The 21,222-nt window shown below is 49.4% G+C and overlaps 1 protein-coding gene across 3 annotated transcripts in view; it reads left to right on the top strand.

The window, feature by feature from the left end:
* The window catches only part of MMS19 (MMS19 cytosolic iron-sulfur assembly component), a 30,681-nt gene that overhangs the window by 3,142 nt on the left and 6,317 nt on the right, over positions 1-21,222 (top strand). The window contains exons 2-17 of one of the 3 annotated variants that reach the window (XM_075534750.1): positions 7,233-7,281; positions 9,728-9,828; positions 10,488-10,573; positions 10,919-10,993; positions 11,705-11,774; positions 12,119-12,247; positions 12,337-12,398; positions 14,626-14,712; positions 15,319-15,393; positions 15,799-15,876; positions 16,317-16,455; positions 16,710-16,864; positions 20,098-20,176; positions 20,395-20,520; positions 20,723-20,804; positions 21,073-21,170. In XM_075534750.1, the coding sequence (XP_075390865.1) occupies positions 7,233-7,281; positions 9,728-9,828; positions 10,488-10,573; positions 10,919-10,993; positions 11,705-11,774; positions 12,119-12,247; positions 12,337-12,398; positions 14,626-14,712; positions 15,319-15,393; positions 15,799-15,876; positions 16,317-16,455; positions 16,710-16,864; positions 20,098-20,176; positions 20,395-20,520; positions 20,723-20,804; positions 21,073-21,170 (1,491 nt within the window). Of the gene's footprint in view, positions 1-7,232; positions 7,282-9,727; positions 9,829-10,487; positions 10,574-10,918; positions 10,994-11,704; positions 11,775-12,118; positions 12,248-12,336; positions 12,399-14,625; positions 14,713-15,318; positions 15,394-15,798; positions 15,877-16,316; positions 16,456-16,709; positions 16,865-20,097; positions 20,177-20,394; positions 20,521-20,722; positions 20,805-21,069; positions 21,171-21,222 lie in introns of those variants that run through there. The other 2 variants (XM_075534749.1, XM_075534751.1) reach the window with 2 other exon arrangements.

Here is a 21,222-nt window from a genome sequence, read left to right as displayed (position 1 = left end):
AAAAGAGGGAAGGGAGGAGGAGGGAAAAAAGAGGATCTGATACCAAGGGCTCAAATAGAAAACAAATGTTTAGAAAATGAGGATGGCAATATATGTAGAGATATGCTTGACACAATTGGTGTATGGATTGTAAGAGCTATAAGAGTCCCCGATAAAAATGATCTTTAATTTTAAAAGTTTGGAAAATTTCAATTATATTTTTGCATGATTAAAATAAAAAGAATATCAGCAATAGAAAAAAAAAAGAAAGAAGAATCTATGGGACTTATATGACTTCTTCCCCCCTCCCAGTTATTGAGAATTTACTTCATTTCCAGCTTTATTATTTTATTATTCTCGTGTTTGGGATTCCCCGAGGCCACACTTTCCGAAATGAAAAGACTGCTAAAGAACAGAGGGACTGGTTCTGAGAAAGGTCTGTGGCGTCCTCAGCAGAGAGGGCGTCTCAGGAGCTTGATTGGAGCCAAGCCCTGGCAGAGCTCGCCAGCTCCATCTCTGCTGCGTCTCACAACCGCTGCTCCTCCAGGCTCTCGCGAGCCTGTGGCTCTGGCAGACAGAGGGCTGATTGTGCAGCTGGGTGAGGGTTCACAGAAGTACTGGCGGTGGCCTGCTGAGGACGGTGCGGAGTCAGGGGCGACGAGGAGGCCCACTTTCAGAGAGCATGTCTCAAACACTTAGGGGAAGGTTAGGCCGTAAGGAGGCACTCTCCCAAGAAAGTGACACGGCTGCTCCCATCAGCCTCCCTGTGGGGGCAGTTCTGTGAATGCCAGGCTGGGAGGCCTTTAACCCTCAGGTAGTCAGTGACTTGGGTAGTGGGCCCGTGTCAGGGAAGAACTTACACTTATTTGTTCTGTGTGTGCCAGGCTTGGAAGGCCAATGGGATGCCTAATTAATCCTATTAGTGTCTTTCATTCCAGGAGTCAAAGTGTACAATTAATAAATACTCTTCCAGTCATCTGGGTTCCGATATTCATTTGGGAGAATTTAAAGAAGAGAACTTAAAGTGTGTAACAGGATGGCCCATAAATATAGGACTTGTGCCCCTTTCTTATGTGAACCCAGGCCCTATTTATGTCACTATGGTAACACTGAGCATGCTAATTGTCCGAATGTATTTGTATGTCCAGCCCTAATAGAGTACCTGATTTACATTCCAAGCCCAAACCTACTGCCGTCTTGTCAGTTCCGACTCACAGGAACCCATGTAGGGTTTCTGAGACAGGAAATCTTTTTAGGAGCAGACAGCCTCGCCTTTCCCCCTTGGAATGCCTGGTGCGTTTGAACAGCGAACCTTGCAGTTACAAGCCCAGTGTCTAACCCACAGCACAACCAGGGCTCCTGACTTACGGCGACCCTATAGGACAGGGTAAAACTGCCCCTGTGCGTTTCTGAGCTGCTCACTCCTCACAGAAGTAGAAAGCCTCATCTTTTCCCTGCAAAGCAGATGGTGGTTTCAAGCTGACGACCTTGTGGCTAGCAGTCAACTTGTAGGTACTCAGTAAATGACGAATACTTATGTGAATAAAAACAAATACACATGACCGTTTTTTAAAGAATCTTGGCACTAACAGAAGTAGCCTACCTCTCTGGGGAATTAAAGTAGCTTCTCAGGAAAGCTGACATTTGAGCTGCGTCTCCGGGGGTAAGTTGAAGTTCTCCAGGCAGAGAAAGGGTGCGGAGGGGTATTCTAAGCCAGGAGATGTGCTCTGGCCTAAGGTATAGAGATTCTGCACTGTAGAAGAACTTGGCTTGACCTGTTGGGATTTCCTGTGACTGACAGGTACTGAGATCAAAGGTGAGGCTAGAGTGTAAAGGACCCCAAACAGGGAGTCAGGTTTACCTGGAGGCAATGGGGCAGGTTGAGAAGGCACATTTTAGGTGGCAATTCGGGAGAGATTACAGGGTTTTCTTTGTTTTGTCTTGATAAAATTCACCTGATTCACCATTTTAATGATAAGTACACAAATCATTAGCTTTTAGCATATTCACAAGTTTGTACAAGCATCACTAAATTAAAGTGCATTTTTATCAGCCCTAAAAAGTGGAAGGCTGTTTTAATTGTTGAAGGCTGTCGCTGTTGCCTGGTGATAGTTCTGTGCTGTGGAGCCAGTTCCTACACAAACCTACTCCTTCACTGCCATCAAGTAGATTCTGACTCATGGCGATTCCTTGGGACAGGGTGGAATGACCCGGACGTTTCTAAGATAATGAGAAGACTCCGTGAGACTAGAACAAGAGGTCTGCTAGTTCAACCTTTGTGAAAGTGTAGATAAAACACCATTTACTTTACTTTTATTCACTACTGTACAATAGTTTTCTCTCACTCTCTCTTTTTATTATTATTAGGATTCAAGACATCTGTCATAAAAAAATGAAATACATCTATCATCACAGAATTCAACCACATCAAGTAGAGTGTACAGTTGCCACCACAATCAGTTTCCAAACATTCTTTTTTACATGGACTCCTTGACATCGTCCCCTTTATCCCCCAACACCACTGCACCCACAGAACCCTTGTTCTCCTTGCTGGCCTGTAGGTTCACCAGTCCTAGGTTTCTTATACTGAAAAACATGTAAGAGAATGGCCTCCCCTGACACAACACCTCTGAGATATACTCTAACATGAACAGACAAAAACCGAAGAGAACAATACAAGCCAAAAAATAAGGAAATTTTTGGAAACCAGATCAGGTCCAGCCCGCATCATAGAGGGGATCTGCTGACAAGGTTTCAGTTGCTCAGGTCAGATTTATGATTTTGATCTTCAATACTCTTCTCCCAAGCACTGTTTAGGGACCACTTCCTCCCTTCCCTCAATGTCAGATAGGGGCGCTCTCTGGAGGCCTGTTTCCTGAGTAGTTCCACAGGTGAGTCTTGGGCTCCCACTGTCACGGTCACTTGGTGATGCTTTCATTTTTCTGTAATGTATGTGCAGATGGGGTCCACTGAGAGATGTGGAGGCTTGAAGGTCCTCCCAGGAGAGGTTGCCCAGAGACTGGAGGCAGGGAGTCGTGTGCATAGGGATGTATCTTTGCCCCTACTAGGGGTCCTGGCGGCTTAGTGGTTATGTATTGGGCTGCTAACACCAAGGTCATTGGTTTGAAACCACCTGCCACTCCTCGGGAGAAAGATGAGGCTTTCAGAGTTGACATCTCAGAAACCCACAGGGGCAGTTCTGCCTTGTCAGATAGCCATGAGCTAGAATCAACCCCATGCCAGTGAGTTTTATAGTTATTATGTAGCTTGTTGCATTACTGATGTATGCAACATGCTAAAGAAGGTTTTGGTTTCCTGGGTTGTTGGTTTTTTTTTTCTAATTTTATTGGGGGGTTCATACAAGTCTTACCACAATCCATACATACATCAATTGTATGAAGCACATTTGTACATTCATTGCCCTCATCGTTCTCAACTTAAGCCCTTGGCATCAGCTCCTCATTTCCCCCCTCCCTCATGAACCCTTGATAGTTTATAAATCATTATTTTGTCTTTTTTTTTTTTCAGTTTTAAAATTTAAAATACAACGCAGGCAACCTGTGGGTGTGGGAGTTGGTAGGGGTCATGAGGGAACTTTCTGGAGTGGTAGAAATGTCTTCCGTCCTCATCCGGATGTTCATTTCCCAGATGGATACTTTTCTTAAAGCTCCCACTTTATGCATTTGAGATTGGTACATCCCACTGTGTGTAAATTGTACCTTGTGGTTTTGTTTGTTTGTGTTTCACGAAAACATAGGGGCAACAGAGTGGCACCTAATTAGCAGGCCTTAGGACACTTGTATTTCCAAACCTGGACCCTGGCCCAGCATCCCCTGGGGGTTTTGATGGTGTGACCAAGTAGGGCTTGGGGATCCTGCTCAGGGGCTCCCTTTGCTGTGGACAGTTACCAGGGCCCTTAGGCTTCCCAGGTTCAACTGCTAGCTCCTTCTCGGCATCCTGCATTCATTTTGAGGGGGTTTGCTGAGTTTGTTGGCCTCTTACCAAAGAGCTTCCCTAAAAGAGGGACTGTTTTTGTTTTCTAATCCTTGCCTAAGGGCCTAACAGTCCGGTGCTCTTTCAAGCTGTGTAACTCAGAAAAGGGGTGCCTCTCCACTTCTGTCTCGCCATTAAGGAGGTGGATGTGGAAGCCAGCTATTAGTTGGTTCCTTGGTTTGTTTGTCCTGCGAGGCTGGCTGCTGCCCCTCCCCCCACCCTGCGGCCTGTTCATTTTTCCCCTGGCTCTTTCTCAGGAGCAGGGCCAGCAGCTGGGCCTTCCACATCCTGGCACGAGTAGGGCTCCGAGTGCCTGGTGTCTAAATTGGTGCCAGTCACGAGCTATGAGTCCTGACTGGAGCTTGCCTTCTCTGCCTGACTGGCCTGCTAACTCTAGTACCAGAGTGAACTGCTGCCCAGCGTCACCCAGCCCAACCCAGCCCACCGAATTCATGGCAACTCTACGTTCCAGGGCTTCTCAAGCTTCTCCATGCCCTCGGTCCCCCACCCCACCCCCGCTTATTCTTCATATTAGCCAGAAAATTCTTGGATGGTGACCAAACCAAACTCACTGCCATTGAGGCTATACTGACAGTGAGCTGCCCCTGCAGGTTCCTGAGGCCGTCGCCCTTCACTGGAGTGGCAAGCCTGTCTTCCTTCTGCAGAGTGGCAGGTGGTTTCAAACTGCTGACGTTGCAGTGAGCAGCCCAACACGCAACCACTTTGCCACCAGGACTCCTACACTGAGATGTGGGTATTAGATAGGAAGGTAGGTGGTGGGTTGGGAACCCAGAGTAGGCCACTGAAAGAAGCTCCCTGGTGGCCAGGCCACACTGTTAGCCCCAGCCCCTCCAAGCACACCGAGCTCTTGGCTGTTTGCCCTTCCACCCTGGGAAATGGATCCCGCGTTGCTTGTGTTAGATGCGTCCAACTGCTCGGGTTGCGTTTTCAGAGTCCGCCATGTGTTCGTGCGTGGCTCAGCACGCAAAGGTTGACAAGGATGTACGCAATGCAGTCACCCTTCCATCCGAAGATGGGGTCAAACTCCACCTGTCAGACTGTGGCAAGTAAATCTCACCGTGTGACTAGCATGCAGCGGCTTCCTGAGGGGTGGGGTGAGGGGAGCCGGCCTGTGTTCTGTCTGGAATCTGTAGAACTAAGCGAAAGACAGCACTGTACTTCTGACTTGTTTCTCACAGGGTAGGAAGTACTTTACAGCTGGACCAAGGCTGAACAAATATTAACTGGTAGATAATGAGAACCAGGTTTCTTAGTGTCAGAGAAATATGCCCGGGGGGCGGGGGGAGGCCAGAGCGCACACAGCCTGTGGAACTGGATTTGAGCTGAATGAACTAATGTTTCCTTGACTAGATAGGAGAAGTCCAAAAACCTTGCTTCAGATTCATAGTTGTGAGATGCCACCCAGTGGCACCCCCTTCGGGGTGTCCCTATATACAACATAACGAAAGCACTGCCTGGCCCCATGCTCCCGACAGTGGTGATTGGGGGAGCCCGTGGCAGCCACGGCATCAGCCGTCTCGTGGTGGGTCTCCCACGTCCTCTCTGACTCGTCACTGAGAAGCACCATGTCTTCTCCAGGGACTGGTCTTTCCTGATAAGGTGTCCAACGTGTATGAAAGAAAGTCTTGCTGTCCTCGGTTCCCAGAAGCACTTAGCTGCACTTCTTCTTCCAAGACAGAAGTGTTGGTTCTTCTGGCAGCCCATGGGAAGTCCAGTGATCCTTGCCAGCACCCTCATTCAAATGCATCCATTCTTCCCATGCTCTCATTACTTGTCCAGCTTTCACATGCATATGAGGCATTTGAATAAAACATGGCTTGGGCCAGACACACTGTACAAACCTTTATTAAACAAAAGTGTCAAAATAAAAAGCTCTTGTTCCTTGATAATATCCTCCACCTAAGTCTGTGACTTCTGGAAGGCAGTGTTTCCATCTCTCAAGCCCTTCCCCCAAAGGAGCCCTGGTGGTGCTGGGTCAGACCTTGCCCTGCTAACCCCAAGTGTGGTGGTTCAAGCCCACCAGCCATCCTGCAGGAGAAAATCGAGGCCGCCTGCTCCCATGAAGACTACGGTCTCAGAAACCCTAAGGAACAGTCTGAGGGTCGCTGTGAGTTGGAGGTGACTTGAAGGCAGCGGGACCCTCTCCCTGAAGAATGAGAAGTTCTCTGATTTAAACCAGGCAACATCGGCCCTTTGGAGACCCTCGAGAGTTTCAGCTCACGTTCACGTTCAATGTTCTTTGAGTTGGGGGAACACAAAGAAGTCGGAAGGGGAGAGACCACAACTGTAGGGTACATGGGTTAAGGTCTCCCAACAAAAATTACTAATAGGCATAGTCATGATGGGAAATGCACTGTTCCAGGGGCAATTTTCCTGCCTTCTTACTGGTACGGTTCCAATTTTCTAAGAAGGTCTTCATAATAAACTCCCACTGGTGGGGTAAAACTGCCCCATAGGCTGTAACCTCTAAGGGGGCAGCTCGCCAGGCCTTTTCTCCCACGGAGCCACTGAGGCGTTTGATCTGCCACCTTTTCAGTTAACAGCTGCGAGCCCTTAGCCACTGAGCATCAAAGGAGGGAAGGCGGGTTGGTGGGTGAGTGCGTGTGTGTTAAGTTCAGGATATTATGTCCCTAGCTACTGAAATAAAACATTTCTGAATTATGGATTGATACGATATCTATATTAACTCCCAGTAAAATGGTTTGCTGGGGGGGGGGGGGGCGACAACAAAATAGTTCATTGTTCGTAATCATTATTTTTTTCAGTTAGAAATTCACAGGCATCCAGTTGATCCACGTCATAGCTACCCTGTAAGAGTTAAAACCGCCCCTTTTGTGACTAAGACTGAAATCTTGGCCGGAGTAAAGCTGCATCTTTCTCCTGAAAGCAGTTAGCGTTTCAAACTGCTGGCCTTTGGGTTAGCAGCCTTACCACAGTGCACGCAGGGCTCCTTTGCTACAAGGGGGCTTCAGACAGCTCCATCTTTTGATTCTATTTTCCCAATAATCTTTTTTTAAAAAACCCACGTATTTCTCTTGATTTTTCCCCCCTAGTTCTTATACCTGAAGTGTATTTGAAGAGGGGCAGTAAAGTGCCGGCGGGCTTTTGATGGCCCAGCAGCAGCCTAGGGGCACCAAGCCTCAAGTTGGCCGGGAGCATTTATGACTCGAGTCACTGTGCCCGCCCTGCCAGAGGATTTTCCCCTCCTTAAATTGATCTCTCCCTTCTGTCCCCTCTAGATGTGAAAGCTGGCAGCTACACGGTGCTGCACGTGGTGGAAGCCCTTGGGTAAGCAAACCTCGGCCTTGCCTGCGCATGCTGATAAAGAAGAGTACTCTGCTCCCGGGGCAAGTGTTGGGGCAGAGAGCCTGCTGGCCCCATCAGCTCCTGGCTTCACACACAGATCCGGGCTAACGGGCTGGGTGAGGCATGGTCGAAGGCTACTTAATTAGAGCTGGGGTTCTGCCTGTGCTTCCCTGGGCTTCTCCATCCCTGTGAGATTCCACTCAGCCTGGAGCTGCCTGAGAACCACTAGTGGTTGACCCTGCTCCAGACTCCCACGAAAGGAAAGGACTCCCGGGCACTGTTGAAGGTCAGTGTTAGGGCCAAGGGTCCTGTGTGGACTTAGAGTCTAGGGCCTGATGTTCTTTGCCTCACCATTCACTTCCTCCCTGTCATCAAGTCGTTGACCTTGTGGGCAGGGTAGAACTGCCTCTGGGGGTTTCCGAGGCTGTAAATCTTTAGGGGAGTAGAAAGCCTCAGTTCCCCGCCTTGCAATGGCTGATGGTTTCAAACTGCTGACCCTGCACTTAGCTGCCCACGGTGTGACCAGGACTCCTTTATTTCGCTGTTAGAAAACCCATAAAATCTTCTGAAACAAACCAGAAATGTGCCAGGTTGAGGGGAAGCTGAGTCACTGTGGGGGGTGTCTCCCATGGAAAAAGAGCCCTGCTACTCCTGTGACTGGCCTGGCTTCTGTTTCTTAGTAGTGGGAGTTACAAGTCGGGCAGCTTGCCACAAGGCCAGCCGTGTGAAAGTACCAGCCACTTCTCGAGAGAAAGACAAGGTTTTTTACTTCTGAAAAGAGGTACAGTCTCAAAACCCCACAGGGGCAGCCTTACCCTGTCCTGTGGGGCCACTGTGGGTCGGAATCTACATGGAGGCAGCAGGCAAGGTTCATTTTTGGTTTTTAATTATTTATTTTGAGGTTTGTTTTCTTAAATGGCCTTTTTATTGAGACACAATTCCCATACCGAAAAGTTTGCCATTCTAAAATATGGACTCCGGTGGCTTTTATTGTATTCCGGAGGAGTCCTGGTGGTGGTGTAGTGGTTAAGCATTGAGCAGCCAACCACAAGCTAAGTGGTTCAAACATTACCATTAGCTCCTTGGCGAAAGGTGAGGCTTTCTACTCCCACAAAGACTTCCAGTCCAGGACAACCCTAGAGCAGGCCTGCCCTGTCCCAGGGAGTCGCTGGGAGCTGGAATGGATTCATTGGCCGTGAGTTGAGTGTATTCAGAGATTGGTAGAACCACACTACCGTCCGAGTTTGGACATTCTCACCCCGCCTCGGCCCCTCCCCGCTGCTGTCTGCGCGCTCTGGGTTTGCCTTGTCTGTGATTTCCCACAACTAGAGTGATCTTCTCTGTGGGCCTCGGCGCTGCCTTCTTGCACTTGGCGTGATGTTTTGGCAAAGGTTGTCCACATTCTAGCAGGTCTCAGAACTTCGTTTCCTTCCGTGACCAGATAAGATTCCAGGGCCCGGGCTCTGTATGGACATAGACCACATTTTGTTTAATCACGTCTCAGCTGGTGGGCTTAGGGGCTGCTTCCACTCCGTGACAACGCTGCCGTGAACAGTGGTGTGCCTTGGTCCATTTCTAAATGTACTAAGTGCATTTTTCTACTTCCTGGGCAAAGACCTATCTATATGGTCCTATCCTGGGGAGCTTATCAAAAGTGGCCGTATTTTTGCCTGATTACCCTCGGTTCTATATGCCCTTATCTCTGAGGCTTACCTCACAGGGCCAGCTCAGCTGTCTGCCAGAAGTCTTATTTCCTGCTTGTTCTGCTTGGTCCCCTGCCCCAGGGTGTGTAAGTGTAATCTCTGTGGAGCCCATTTAGAGATGGGTCATCTCGCCCTTACTTCAGTACAGCTTCTCCCACAGCGAAAGTCCTGAACCATTAAAGCCTGTGTGTATTCTGACCATCTGGCTCAGTAACCCTCCATCCAGTTCTAGTGTTACCCCCCACCCACCCCCCAAGACCTGGGTGTGGTGGTTTTCGGTGTCTTTTACAAAAATAGACTTCTTGCCCTGTTTGGGTAGAAACTGCGCTGCCAGTCATCTCTGAAGCCCCGGGGGTGGCCGCTGAGCGCTGTTTCAGAGGGGTGCCACAGCGATGGCACTGGGGAGGCAGTACGCACAGCGCCCCTAGGTGCCACGTTGGGATGCCTGGAGACAGATTCCCCTGTTGGCTGTGGTGTCAGCTAGGCCTCTAGCAAGGCCGGAGCAGCTGGGAAGGGGCTTCTGCTCTCCGTCATCACTAGCATCTCTAATGCCTGGACTGCAGGGCCATCTGCTTGGGGCTGTGTTCACTCTCAATACTGGGCTCTGCCTCCCTGCCCAGGGGCCGAGTGTGACTAATTGCAGACTTCATTCAAAGCTTTGGGCTGGTAATGGCAGCCTCTCTCTTACACCTTTCCACCACCACCTCTTCTTCCCCCCCGCCCAGGTCCTCCCTAGAAAATCCAGAACCGCGAACTCGGGCCCGAGGAATCCAGCTGCTGTCGCAGGTGCTGCTCCACTGTCACTCCTTGCTCCTGGAAAAGGAAGGTAAGGAGTGCCTTCTGCTTCCCAAGCCCAGGTGGCCTCTGCCTGTGCAGGCTGGCAGGAGGTGTCTGGGAACTGCTAATCCGGGTCTTCATTCGCCGCAGGTTGTGTATGTGGCAGAGATGATTAGCATGGAGACAAATGTAGCCTGAGGCCAGTGTTCAGTGGGTCTTCCCTTCTGGCTGAAACGAACAAAAGTAGTCTTTCTTAGATGAACAGGGAAAGTGCTGAAACAGCAAAGACCTCTGAAATGCTGGGGAGGGAGGCCCAGCAATATCTGTGTTTTCTGTAATGGGGGCAGGCCTCGTTTGATAGTTTCTTTGGCACCCAGACCCACTCGCTTCTTTCTGATTGTCTGAGAGCGGCAGAGCTGAGCGTGTTGAGTGGTGACAGACCTAGAGCCTGCCAGCCTGCAAGATTAACTGTCCAGCCCATTGAGGGCAACGCGAGCAGGCAGTTGTGCATCTGAGAAGGGGTTGCCTGTAGGCCTATTGTGTGAGAAGGGCGAGAGCTGGTCGCTTGTTCTCCTGACTCAGCAGGGGAAGGCAGCCTCAGACGGGAGGGGGCTGCAGCAGAGACAGCCCTGCCAAGCTCAGGAAAGACCCGAGCCGGCAGGCGCTCCCCATGCTGCGTGGGCTGACGGCTGGCTTTGCTTTGGGCAGTGGTGCACCTGGTCATGTTCTATGAGAACCGGCTGAAGGACCACCATCTCGTGATCCCGCCTGTCCTGCAGGGCCTGAGGGCACTGGTGAGTTACCTTTTCTTCCCACCATGAATTCTCTCTCTGTCCTTCGGGGTGAGGCGTTAGGTACTGAGAAAAATGTGCAGACAGGGGCCCAAGTTCATGCCAACCACCTGCACTTGTGTTTTTTTCTGTTTAGATAATTTAAAATATCCTTTGGGGGTAGGGGTGGGGGCTGAAGTTCAGAGCCAAATGAAAAAGAATGCGAGATAACCCAGCCCCTTGAGATTGGGGGCCATGTGTCTCGTTCGGGGGCCTCTCCCTGAGCAGGGGGGTGTCCCATTGGACCTCAGAGGCCTGTTAAGGGTTGTGTCCTAGAGGCTGTTCAGTAGAGCCCCTTCTTCTCCACAGAGCCTGTGTGTGGCCCTGCCTCCAGGGCTGGCCGTCTCTGTGCTTAAAGCCATCTTCCAGGAGGTGCACGTACAGGTGAGTAGCAGCAGGCACACAGGTATTTCTCTGTCGCACGCCCCATTAGACGGCAGAAGATCGTCTTAAGTTCTGAGCTCCTGAAGACCGACCCCCAACTAAGGCTGTTCTGTGTTACTACAGAGAGAGATGTGGGTTCAGTTTTCACACCCTGTCATTTGATCTTCCTTATGATCCATTTAAGTTTGTTCTCGTCTTTAACCTTTTCTGCTTTCCTTTCTGTTGAGGTTTTTATGTTTTACTTTGTTGTCCTTGTTTGTTTTTTACTGTTTTTCTGCATATGAAATCCAGGGTAGTTGAACCTAAAGAGAGAGTAACTGGGCTAATGGTATGTTCATGGCAGGAGGAGGTTGGGAGGAAATGGGGAGCTAATCACGAGTACAAAAATGAAGAAAATGTTTAAAAACTCATTATGATGATGATTGTACAACTCTTCTTGATGTGATTAAACTGTTGAATTGTATGATATGTGGATTACATTCCAATAGAACTGTTGGGAGGGAAAAAGAATGTAAACAGGCCATTATCGCTCGCATCTGCCGCCTGCCCCTAAAGACAGTCAAGGGAAATCAGAGTTGCTGGGTTTGGGCCCCCTGCTGTGGCCTTTCTCTGCAGCTGCTCTAGTGCTGTCCACCTGGGCACTGAGGTTGGGTCCACCGAGTGTTCTTTGGGTGCTGGCTTTACTGACTTCCTTTCTCTCCCTCCCCCAAGTCCCTGCCACAGGTGGACCGACATACCATCTACAGTATCATCACCAACTTCATGCAGACCCGGGAGGAAGGTACAAGGCAGGGTGCTCCGGGAAGTCTGAAAAGCACGCACCTTAGTAGAACTCATCTTACCTTGGGGTTCCATAGAAGAGCCAGGGCTCCCAGAGAAGGTGCTAGAGGGCCCCAGAGGGGAGCACTCCTCTTGGGAAAGGCAGGGTGGGTCGTGTTTGGGCTGATGTTTAACCCACCACATGCATGTGGTTACGCACCCCTGCACCAAGTGCCTTCCTGGAACAGGAGCACAGCGACTGACTGTCCCACAGGCAAGAAAGGGAAGGCTGGTGGGGCGCAGAGAGCCAGGAGGAAGCCCGCTGCCTGCCGGTGGGCACCAGTCATCCTGTTCTCTTCTCCCCAGAGCTGAAGGGTCTAGGAGCTGACTTCACCTTTGGCTTCATCCAGGTGATGGATGGGGAAAAGGACCCCCGTAATCTTCTGGTGGCCTTCTTCATCGCCCATGACCTCATCTCCAAAGACTATAGCCTCGGTATGTCCTGTTGCCCATGAATTCGATGGCTGAGTTCTGAAGGATGGGTGAGTTTACACACCAGCCCGATTCTTTGTGTCTTCCCCTAGGGCCCTTCGTGGAAGAGTTGTTTGAAGTGACATCCTGTTATTTTCCTATTGATTTTACGCCTGTAAGTAGCACCTTATCCATTCCCGTATTCCCTGAGTGCCTGCTGTGTGCCAGGTGCTGTTCTTGGCATTGGGACTACAACAGCGAACAAAGCAGACGCGATACCCACCCTCCTGAGTGTATGCTTTAGTGATGAGAAGTGGAGAAGCCTGGGACCTCTGAGGGTTCAATTCAGCAGGTATCCTGGAGCCTGCAGAATCATAAAAATTGCTCCTTCCCTGGAGAGTAATGTGGTTCCCTTGTCCTTTTCATTTGTCGAGCTGTGTACCACGGTGAGCTAGAGGAGGCAGAAACGGGCTTCACAGATAAGGTGGGGTTTCCTTTGGTTCTAGGGGATGCAGAGAAGAGTGAAGTCGAGAGAGCACAGTGAAGTGCAGTGTGTGCAGAGGGTGCTGGCTCTGACCCGCTCAGCCCCTCCCTCCCTCCCACGCTGCATCTTGATTTCCCCTTTACTTCCGAATGTTCGGGCTCTCCTTACTATGTTCATATGGTCCTGTGTGCTACTGACAGGCAGGGGTCGGGAGAGATGAAGCAGCACAGCAAACAACATTTGAACGTGCACTGTCACTGCCTTTAAAGTCAGACACCACCTTATGACTGTAAGGGCCGCGTTACTGTTTGATTTTCATTGACATCACGTTGCGTGGACCTGTCTCGAAATTCTGTTCAACTCTTTCAAACCAGAATCCCTTCTTTCTGATGCAGAATAATGTATGCTCCTGAAAGCCCCTGTAGGCTACTGGGATTCTCTGCTTTGGCTTTGTTTTAGTTTGTAATTTGGTGTTTTGAAAAGAAAGTGCATTCACGTGATTCAGTCTCAGAAGTCACACAAGGGGAGGGAACCGCACGTCCCCATCCCCAGACTGAGTCTCTCGGCCTCTCGTTGGAGCTGTTTTGCTCAGGTGTGAGCAGACGCTTTGCCTCCAAAATGGTAGCATGCAAGGAGGCTTGCAGAAAGCTCTTTACAGCCCTCGGGCATCGACAGTCTTCCGTGCCGTTGCCACGGAGCAATATGTGTCTGCAGAACCGCATATCGAGCCACCTTTTCGCTCGTGGTGGCTGTGTGGTAGCTCGTTCACCAGTCTGCTGTGGGCACAGCTTGTCGGCAGTCTTGTGCCATGATTAGCCGTGCCAGGCGTGTGCCATTTCACATGTGTCGGAATACACTAATAGGAGAAAGGAAGAGCCGAGTCGGGGAGCGGAAGGGTATGACCCACTGTTGGAAAGGTGGCACAGTGAGCATGAGTCCACTGTTAGAGGGAAGAAAATGGTGTGCACATGCGCACTGCCACCGTCCATTCTCCTGCAGAAGCAGTCGCTGGCCAGCTGCTTCGTTTCCAGGCAGAACAAGCTTCAGCACAGACGACGAGGAGAGGGAATGTGCTGGGTCGTCCTGCACTGTAGTTGGTGAGGAGCAAAATGCTCCTGCCAAGACGCTGATTCAGAGTGAGGCCTGGCTGTAGCCTGTTTGTGCTAGAGATATTCTTCTGATCAACCCACTCTAGTCACATTCTGTCATCATAGCGGCGCTCCCTGTGACTGCCGACACTCCAGCTGCTGGGAAGGGAGAGGCGGGGAGATCAGACCTCCTCCCCTGCTCCCCTGGAAGGACTGACCGCCCGAGGCACTGGGAGCAGTTCTTGTCTGCTAGGGTAGCTGCTGGGATAGCTATGCGCAGAACCAACTCAATGGCGACCGCGGGGGTGGGATGTTAAGTGCTAACTGTGGGTCAGGAGCAGCTGGGCAGTAAATATTTTAGGCTTTGTGGGTCAGGTGGGGTGTTCTGCAACTATTCATCCCTGCCCTTAAGAGTACCTAAAAACAGTATATAGATTAAAGTGTATTCCAGTAACATCTTACTAACAGACATGGAGGTTTTAGTCTCCTGTAATTTTGGTGTGCTGTAAAGTGTTCTTTGGGTTTATTTGCCACAGAAAGCACAGGAAGGTGGTGGGGGGTGGGATAGGTGATATTATGTTGTAGGAATTGCATTCAGTGAGATGAAACAATGTGTATGAAATCTTGAATGTGAAAATGAGGAACTGCTCTGGAAATGTCACCCAGTTCACAACGAAAAGTTAACTAAGTTTTTGGAATAAAAATGTAAAAGAATTCCTAGCCCCTAAGAGCAAGCCTGTCTTTCACTGGGGCCTACTGTCCTTCCGCTCTGCCTGGTGGGGTATAAACAGCACTGTGTGGTACAAACCATGCTCTTCTCCCTTTCCCAGCCCCCTAACGATCCCCATGGCATCCAGAGGGAAGACCTGATCCTGAGTCTTCGGGCTGTGCTGGCTTCAACACCCCGGTTTGCAGAGGTAGGTCTCCCAAGGTTGGGGTCCATAGCCCTAGGCCCTAGACGGCTCTGCTACAAGGACGCTTTCGTAGACAGTTTTCAGAGTGACTTGTGGCATCTGGTAGCCAAACCTCCAAACTAGCACACTTTTCCTCTAAAATTGTAATTCAATCCCTTCACAGTGCTTTCTTTTGAAATATTACAGCTTGGTGAATTAGGCCTTTTTTTTTATTTTTTTTTTAGGCGATTTGGGGTCAGTCACAGTTTGACAGAAAAGTTACCTTTCCATGATAATTCCAGGCTTGACATAAATAACACTGAGTTTGGGGGAAAAGAAAATGTTCGACAATTGATTGTGGTAAAGATTGTGCACCTCTTCTTGATATGGTTGAACTGCTGAATTGTACAATATGTAGTTGAAGTGCCACTAAAACTTAAAAATATATAATAATAACAATAATTATTATTATTCCAGTCCTCGCTGCGGCTGCCCGAGTCTTGAGTGTAGCATTCATTCTTCAGTGTAGCACCTGCCCCTGAGGATCGGTGACATTTGAGGACATTATTGACCCTGGTGTGGCTGAGCCACTGCCCGTGCCAGCCTTAAGTTCATTCTTCTCTCCCATAGTTCCTGCTGCCCCTTCTGATCGAGAAAGTGGATTCCGAGATGCTGAGTGCCAAGCTTGATTCTCTGCAGACGCTAGTGAGTGGTTTTGCTCCTTCTGGCTTCCATATGCTGCCTTTAGCAAGTCCGGTTCTCAGAACTGTGGGCTCCTTGAGAGCCAGGGAACAGATGAGTGGGCTCCACAGGAGAGTCCCACCATCCGGGTCTGTATGGTGACGAAAGCTCCCAGCTGCACAGCCCCTCAGCCCCTAGTCGGAGGGGAGCTAGGGAAAGCCAGCCTGGCCTCCCTCGCTAGTCAGCGCCTTTTGCATCCATCCCCCGATGGATGAGCTCCTAGCTCCCTGTGCTTTGGGTGGGACGGTTTGGACCTGTTGCTGGCTTTTCTGCTGAGAGGCAGGCTCCCTGGGGTGCCGTTTTGCCGAGGGCCTGCACGTCCTGGGCGCCGAGTGTGGTGGCCGGCAGGTGTGGTTGGTCTCCTTGCAGAGTGCTTGCTGTGCCGTGTGTGGACAGGAGGAGCTGAAGGACTTCCTCCCCAGCCTGTGGGCTTCTGTGCGCAGAGAGGTGAGTGTTGCTCAGACAGACTCACAACTCTGCACGCCCCGCCCTTCTCCCTGCGTTGCCCCTGGAGCCAAGCAAGGAGGCAGACTTCTAGTTCGTGGGAGGGTCGCTGCCTAGGGGTAGCGCCTTGGCACGTGCCCATGTCTTGCCCTCTCCTGGAGAGGAGCGTAGATCGTGGCCCCATGCTGCCCAGAGGCGAGGGAGAGGAGTAGAATGGAGGAGCCTGCACAGCTCCTGCTGACAGTGCATTCATGTCGGCCGACTGGGCCCACAGCTGGGTGAGGAGACACCAGCTGAAAAGCTCATTGGGGGGATTGATTTCCATTGCTGTGCTCCTCAGGTCCTCAAGCCCCCACCGCTCCAAGGGACCAATCAGTGGCTGGGTGGGTAGGGTCTCACGTGGTATCGGCTTGCCTCAGTAGCCCTGGGATCCTTCCTGACAGGTGTTCCAGACAGCCAGTGAGCGGGTGGAGGCAGAGGGCCTGGCAGCCCTCCACTCCCTGACTGCATGTCTGTCCCGCTCTGTGCTGAGGGCTGATGCTGAGGACCACCTTGACTCCTTCCTCAGGAGCATCCTACAGGGTAATGGGGAGATGGCAGCCAGAAGGGGGGTGAGCTCAGGAGAGAGAAGAAAATGGCTTGTGGGCCAGTGCCCACCCAAGTGTAGCCCCCACATCTTCCTGGATTTAGGGGCTGTGGTCCTGCTTCCAATTGAAGACTGGTGGAGGGGTAACTGCTAGCCCTCTGACTCAGGTCGCAGCTGTCAGTAGTGGTGGACTGCTGGGGAGCAGGCAGCCCCGGCCCACTCCGAGGTCTGTGATACGCTTCCTCTCTAGACTGCAGGCACCATCTCTGTGAACCCGACATGAAGCTGGTATGGCCTAGCGCCAAGCTGTTGCAGGCAGCCGCTGGGGCGTCTGCCCGGGCCTGTGAGCACATCACCAGCAACGTCCTGCCTTTGCTGCTGGAGCAGTTCCACAGGCACGGTCAGGTGAGGGAGGTGGTGGGACGTGGGTGCCGGGACCACATTCTGCTAGAGAGGCATGGGGCTTAAGACCCCACAGTAGATGGTGGATTTTGCACCTTTTAACTACCATTGGTTCTTTTGCTCATGTTTTCTGACTGTGTGTGTGTGTGTGCGCACGCAAATACAGATGAAATACACCATTTGTATCATCACATGTACCGTTCGGTGTCATTCCCTACATTCACGGTGTTAGGTAACCATCGCCACCATCCATTGCCAGAGCACTTTCATCATCCCCATGACACCAAACGGTGTCTTACTTCCCCGTCCCTTCTGCCCTCCGTAATCTCCAGTCTCCTTTGTCTCTGAATCAGTCTCCTTGTTCTACATACCTCTTACCAGTGCCATCATACGAGAGGTGTCCTACTTCGTGTGGCCTGTTTTCAAGGTTTGCAGATTCTGAAGACGTGCCAGTGTGCTCTCCCATCGGCGGGGTTGACTCTGCACTCCTTTGATAGGGCCTTCGATGCACAAATGGTTTTAATTTTGATGAAGTCCGCTTTGTCTGTTTTTCACTCTTGTTGCTTTTGTTGTCGTATTTGTCATCCATTGCCAAATCCAGAGTCATAAAGGTTGTTCCCTTGTGTTGCATCGAAGAGTTTTACAGTTTCGTTCTTAAACTTAGGACTTTGGCTTATTGTGAGTTAATTTTTATACATGAGGTAAGGACTGACTTCATTCTTTGACATGGGGCTATCTAGTTTTCCCAGAACTGTTTGCTGAAAAGACTGCACTTGCCCCATTGAACGGTCGTAGTACCTTTGTTGAAAGTCAGTTGCCCATCGAGGAGGGAGTTATTCCTAGGCTCACTACTCTATTTCATTGGTCGATATTTCCCAGCCCTTTGCCGCTCCCACTATCACTGTACACGTGTGGCATGTTTCAAGGTCAGGAAGCGTGATCCCTCATCTTTATGATCTTTACCTTCGGGGCCCTTTATAGTTTTTAACTAGTCTAGGATGGGTGTTTCTATTTATGCAGAAAACACTTGAGAATTTGGGATTGCATTGAATCTGAAGGTAGCCTTGAGTAGTAGTGTTGTTTGAACAATATTAATAACATTAAATCCTTCCCATCTGGATATATTCCACTTTTTTAGGTCTTTAACTTCTTTGAGCAGTATTTTGTAGTTTTTAATGCATAAATCTTTCAAATCCTTTGTTAAATTTATTAGGTCTAACGGCAGGTGAGTTCTTTAGGATTTCTGATGAGGAGTTATGCTGTATGTGAACAAAAGAAATTGTAGGACATCCTTTGCGATTTGGTTGTGTTTAATTACTTTGGCTAGAACTTTCAGTGCTGTTTAATAGAAGTGCCCAAAGCCACCTCCTTGTTTTGCTTTTGATTGGAGGAGGGAGCTTTCAGACTTCTGCCACTGAGGGTAATGTTAGGTAGCTGTTGTGTGTTTTTTCCTGGAGAGCCCCTATCCTGTTGAGCTTCTATCCCTAGTTTGAGTGTTTGTATCATGAAAGGGGCCAGAATTTGTCAAATACGTTTTCTGTATCAACTGAGACAGTCATGTTGGTTTTCTTCCATCGTTCTGTTCATGTGGTTTATTATATTGATAGATTTCTGTATGCTAGACCACCTTTGCAGTCTAATATGATGTAATCCTTTCAAAATTCCACTGAATTTGGCTTACTAGTGTTTTGTTGACAATTTCAAAAGAGCTCTCTTTTCCCATAACTGTTCTGGCTTCACTAGCTGGATATTTCAGCCTTACAGAACGAGTCAGGAAATGTTCCTGCCTTTTACAGCTTTAGGAAAAGTATCAAAAAAGTTGATGTTGATTCTCTAATGTGTTGTAGTGTTCAGTAAAGCCATCTGGCCCTGCTATTATTGGCTTGTCTGTTTGTCTGTTTGTTTTTCAGGTACTAATTCCGTTTCTTTGATAGAGGTCTAGCTAGGTTTTCTGTTTCTTTACGGATCGGTTTTGGTAGCTGTCTGTCTCTAGGAATTTGTTTCCGGTTATCCAATATGTTGGTGTGTGTAGTACTGTTTGTTTTTTTTTTTAACAATTTATTGGGGCTCATACAATTCTTATCACAGTTCATACATATACGTACATCAATTGTATAAAGCACATCTGTACAGTCTTTGCCCTAATCATTTTTTTCTCCTCTTTTCTTTTTTTTACATTTTATTAGGGACTCATACAACTCTTATCACCATCCATACATATACATACATCAATTGTATAAAGCACATCCATACATTCCCTGCCCCAATCATTCTCAAGGCATTTGCTCTCCACTTAAGCCCCTTGCATCAGGTCCTCTTTTTTTTTTCCCCTCCCTCCCCTTTCCCCCCTCCCTCATGTGCCCTTGGTAATTTATACCTCGTTATTTTGTCATATCTTGCCCTATCCAGAGTCTCCCTTCCCCCCTTCTCTGCTGTCCCTCTCCCAGGGAAGAGGTCACATGTGGATCCTTGGAATCAGTTCCCCCTTTCCAATCCACTCACCCTCCACTCTCCCAGGCGTAGTACTCTTTTATCATCCTTTTTGTTCCTATAAAATCTGAAGTTAAAAAGAAAATAAATAATGATCCCTCTTTACCTTTTATTTTACTCATTTAAAAATTACTCTTTTAGTTAACCTAACTTATGTGATTTTCAATTTTATTGATCTTCTCAACATACCAACTTTTACTTTTGTTGGTTTTCCTATTTTTCTATTGTTTCACTGGCCTCCATTCTGATCTCTGTCTTTCCTCCCTAATGCTAACTGTGTGTGTGTGTGTGTGTGTGTGTGTGTGTGTGTGGTGCCATTTTAATGTTTCTCTACTAAGCTGAGATTGTTTCCCCTTTTGTGTTGCCGACATGTATAGGGATAAATTCCCTTCTTAGTACTGCTTTTGCTGCATCCCATAACTTTTGGTGTATGGTTTTGTTTTTATTTATCTTGAGATATTTTCTAATTTCCCTGGTGATTTCTTTGACCCATGGGTTAAAATTGTTTAATTTCTACATGTTTCTTAATTTTCCAGTTTTTCCTTTCCTTGTACGATTGATTTATAGCTTCATTCAATTGTGACCAGAAAAGATACTTTCTATTATTTTAATCTTTCTAAAATTTACTAAGATTTTGTGGCCCAATCTTCTTGAACGTTCCACTGCATTCTGCTGTTTGGGGGATACACACACCTGTGTATATACTTAAGTATTTGTTGACTCCAGCACCCCTTAAAACTTTACAGAGCAGCCAGCGGCGGACAATCCTTGAAATGATGCTGGGGTTTTTGAAGCTGCAGCAGAAATGGGGCTCTGAGGATAAAGGTGAGGTCCTCTTGCAGTTACAGTGACCTGGGAGCTGCTCGGCACTGTATGTGACCCAGTAAAGGCTAGCGGGGCGGGGAGTGGTTTAGAATAGAGGCCCTGTGCGGAGGTTGTTGTAGCACAAGGCAACACATCACGAATGAGGGGTGTGTGTGCAGTGGGGGGGGGGGTCAGAACTATGAAATAGAAGGGCTTCACTCTACTCTTTCTCTCCTCAGAGGAAAGGCCTCTGAGTGGCTTCAAGGATCAGCTGTGCTCACTGGTGTTCATGACCCTGACAGACCCCAGCACCCAGCTTCAGCTTGTTGGCATCCGTACACTCACAGTCCTGGGTGCCCAACCAGGTACGTCTTGCAGGAGAGGGAGAGCTTTAGGGCATCGGTCAGTGTGGCTCCCTTGAGACGCTCTGCTTTAAGCGAAGAGCGGTCTGCTTTCTGGTTCGCCCCCACAGCTCCACATGGTTTGGGATCTGCCGTAGGACTTGGGCGGGGGGTGGGGGGGGATGCAGGGGAAGACAGATGAGGTTCTTGTTCCCTTTAACCACAGATCTCCTGTCTTCTGAGGACTTGGAGCTGGCAGTGGGCCACCTGTACAGGCTGAGTTTCCTGGAGGAGGAGTCCCAGAGTTGGTGAGGGTCTAAAGCAGATCGATCACCTTCTTCACTGCCTGTTTGGCAACAAGAGAACCAGCAAGGACCGAGGCTCTTGCTTCTGATTCTTGGCTCTCCTTGGGGATGTGGGCCTCTGTCTGACACTGACTGCTAACCAGCTGGAGAGCTGCAAAGCAGCTCTCTCTGTCCAACTCGATGGTCTAGGGACATGAGCCCTGCTTTTGAGCCAGGTGGCCTCCTGAGGCCACAGCTCAGCTAATCACCCTCTGCCCTGTGCCCCCAGCAGGGTGGCAGCAATGGAAGCATCAGGAAGCCTAGCCACTCTCTACCCTGTGGCCTTCAGCCGCCATCTAGTGCCCAAGCTTGCCAAGGAGCTGAGTGCCGGTATGTTCTCTAACCTTCTGAAATCCCTCCTTTCGGGGAGACTTGGGGAAGG

This window comes from Tenrec ecaudatus, chromosome 16, assembly GCF_050624435.1.
Source record: "Tenrec ecaudatus isolate mTenEca1 chromosome 16, mTenEca1.hap1, whole genome shotgun sequence".
Classification (NCBI taxonomy): domain Eukaryota; kingdom Metazoa; phylum Chordata; class Mammalia; order Afrosoricida; family Tenrecidae; genus Tenrec; species Tenrec ecaudatus.
This window is presented reverse-complemented; position numbering and strand designations above follow the sequence as displayed.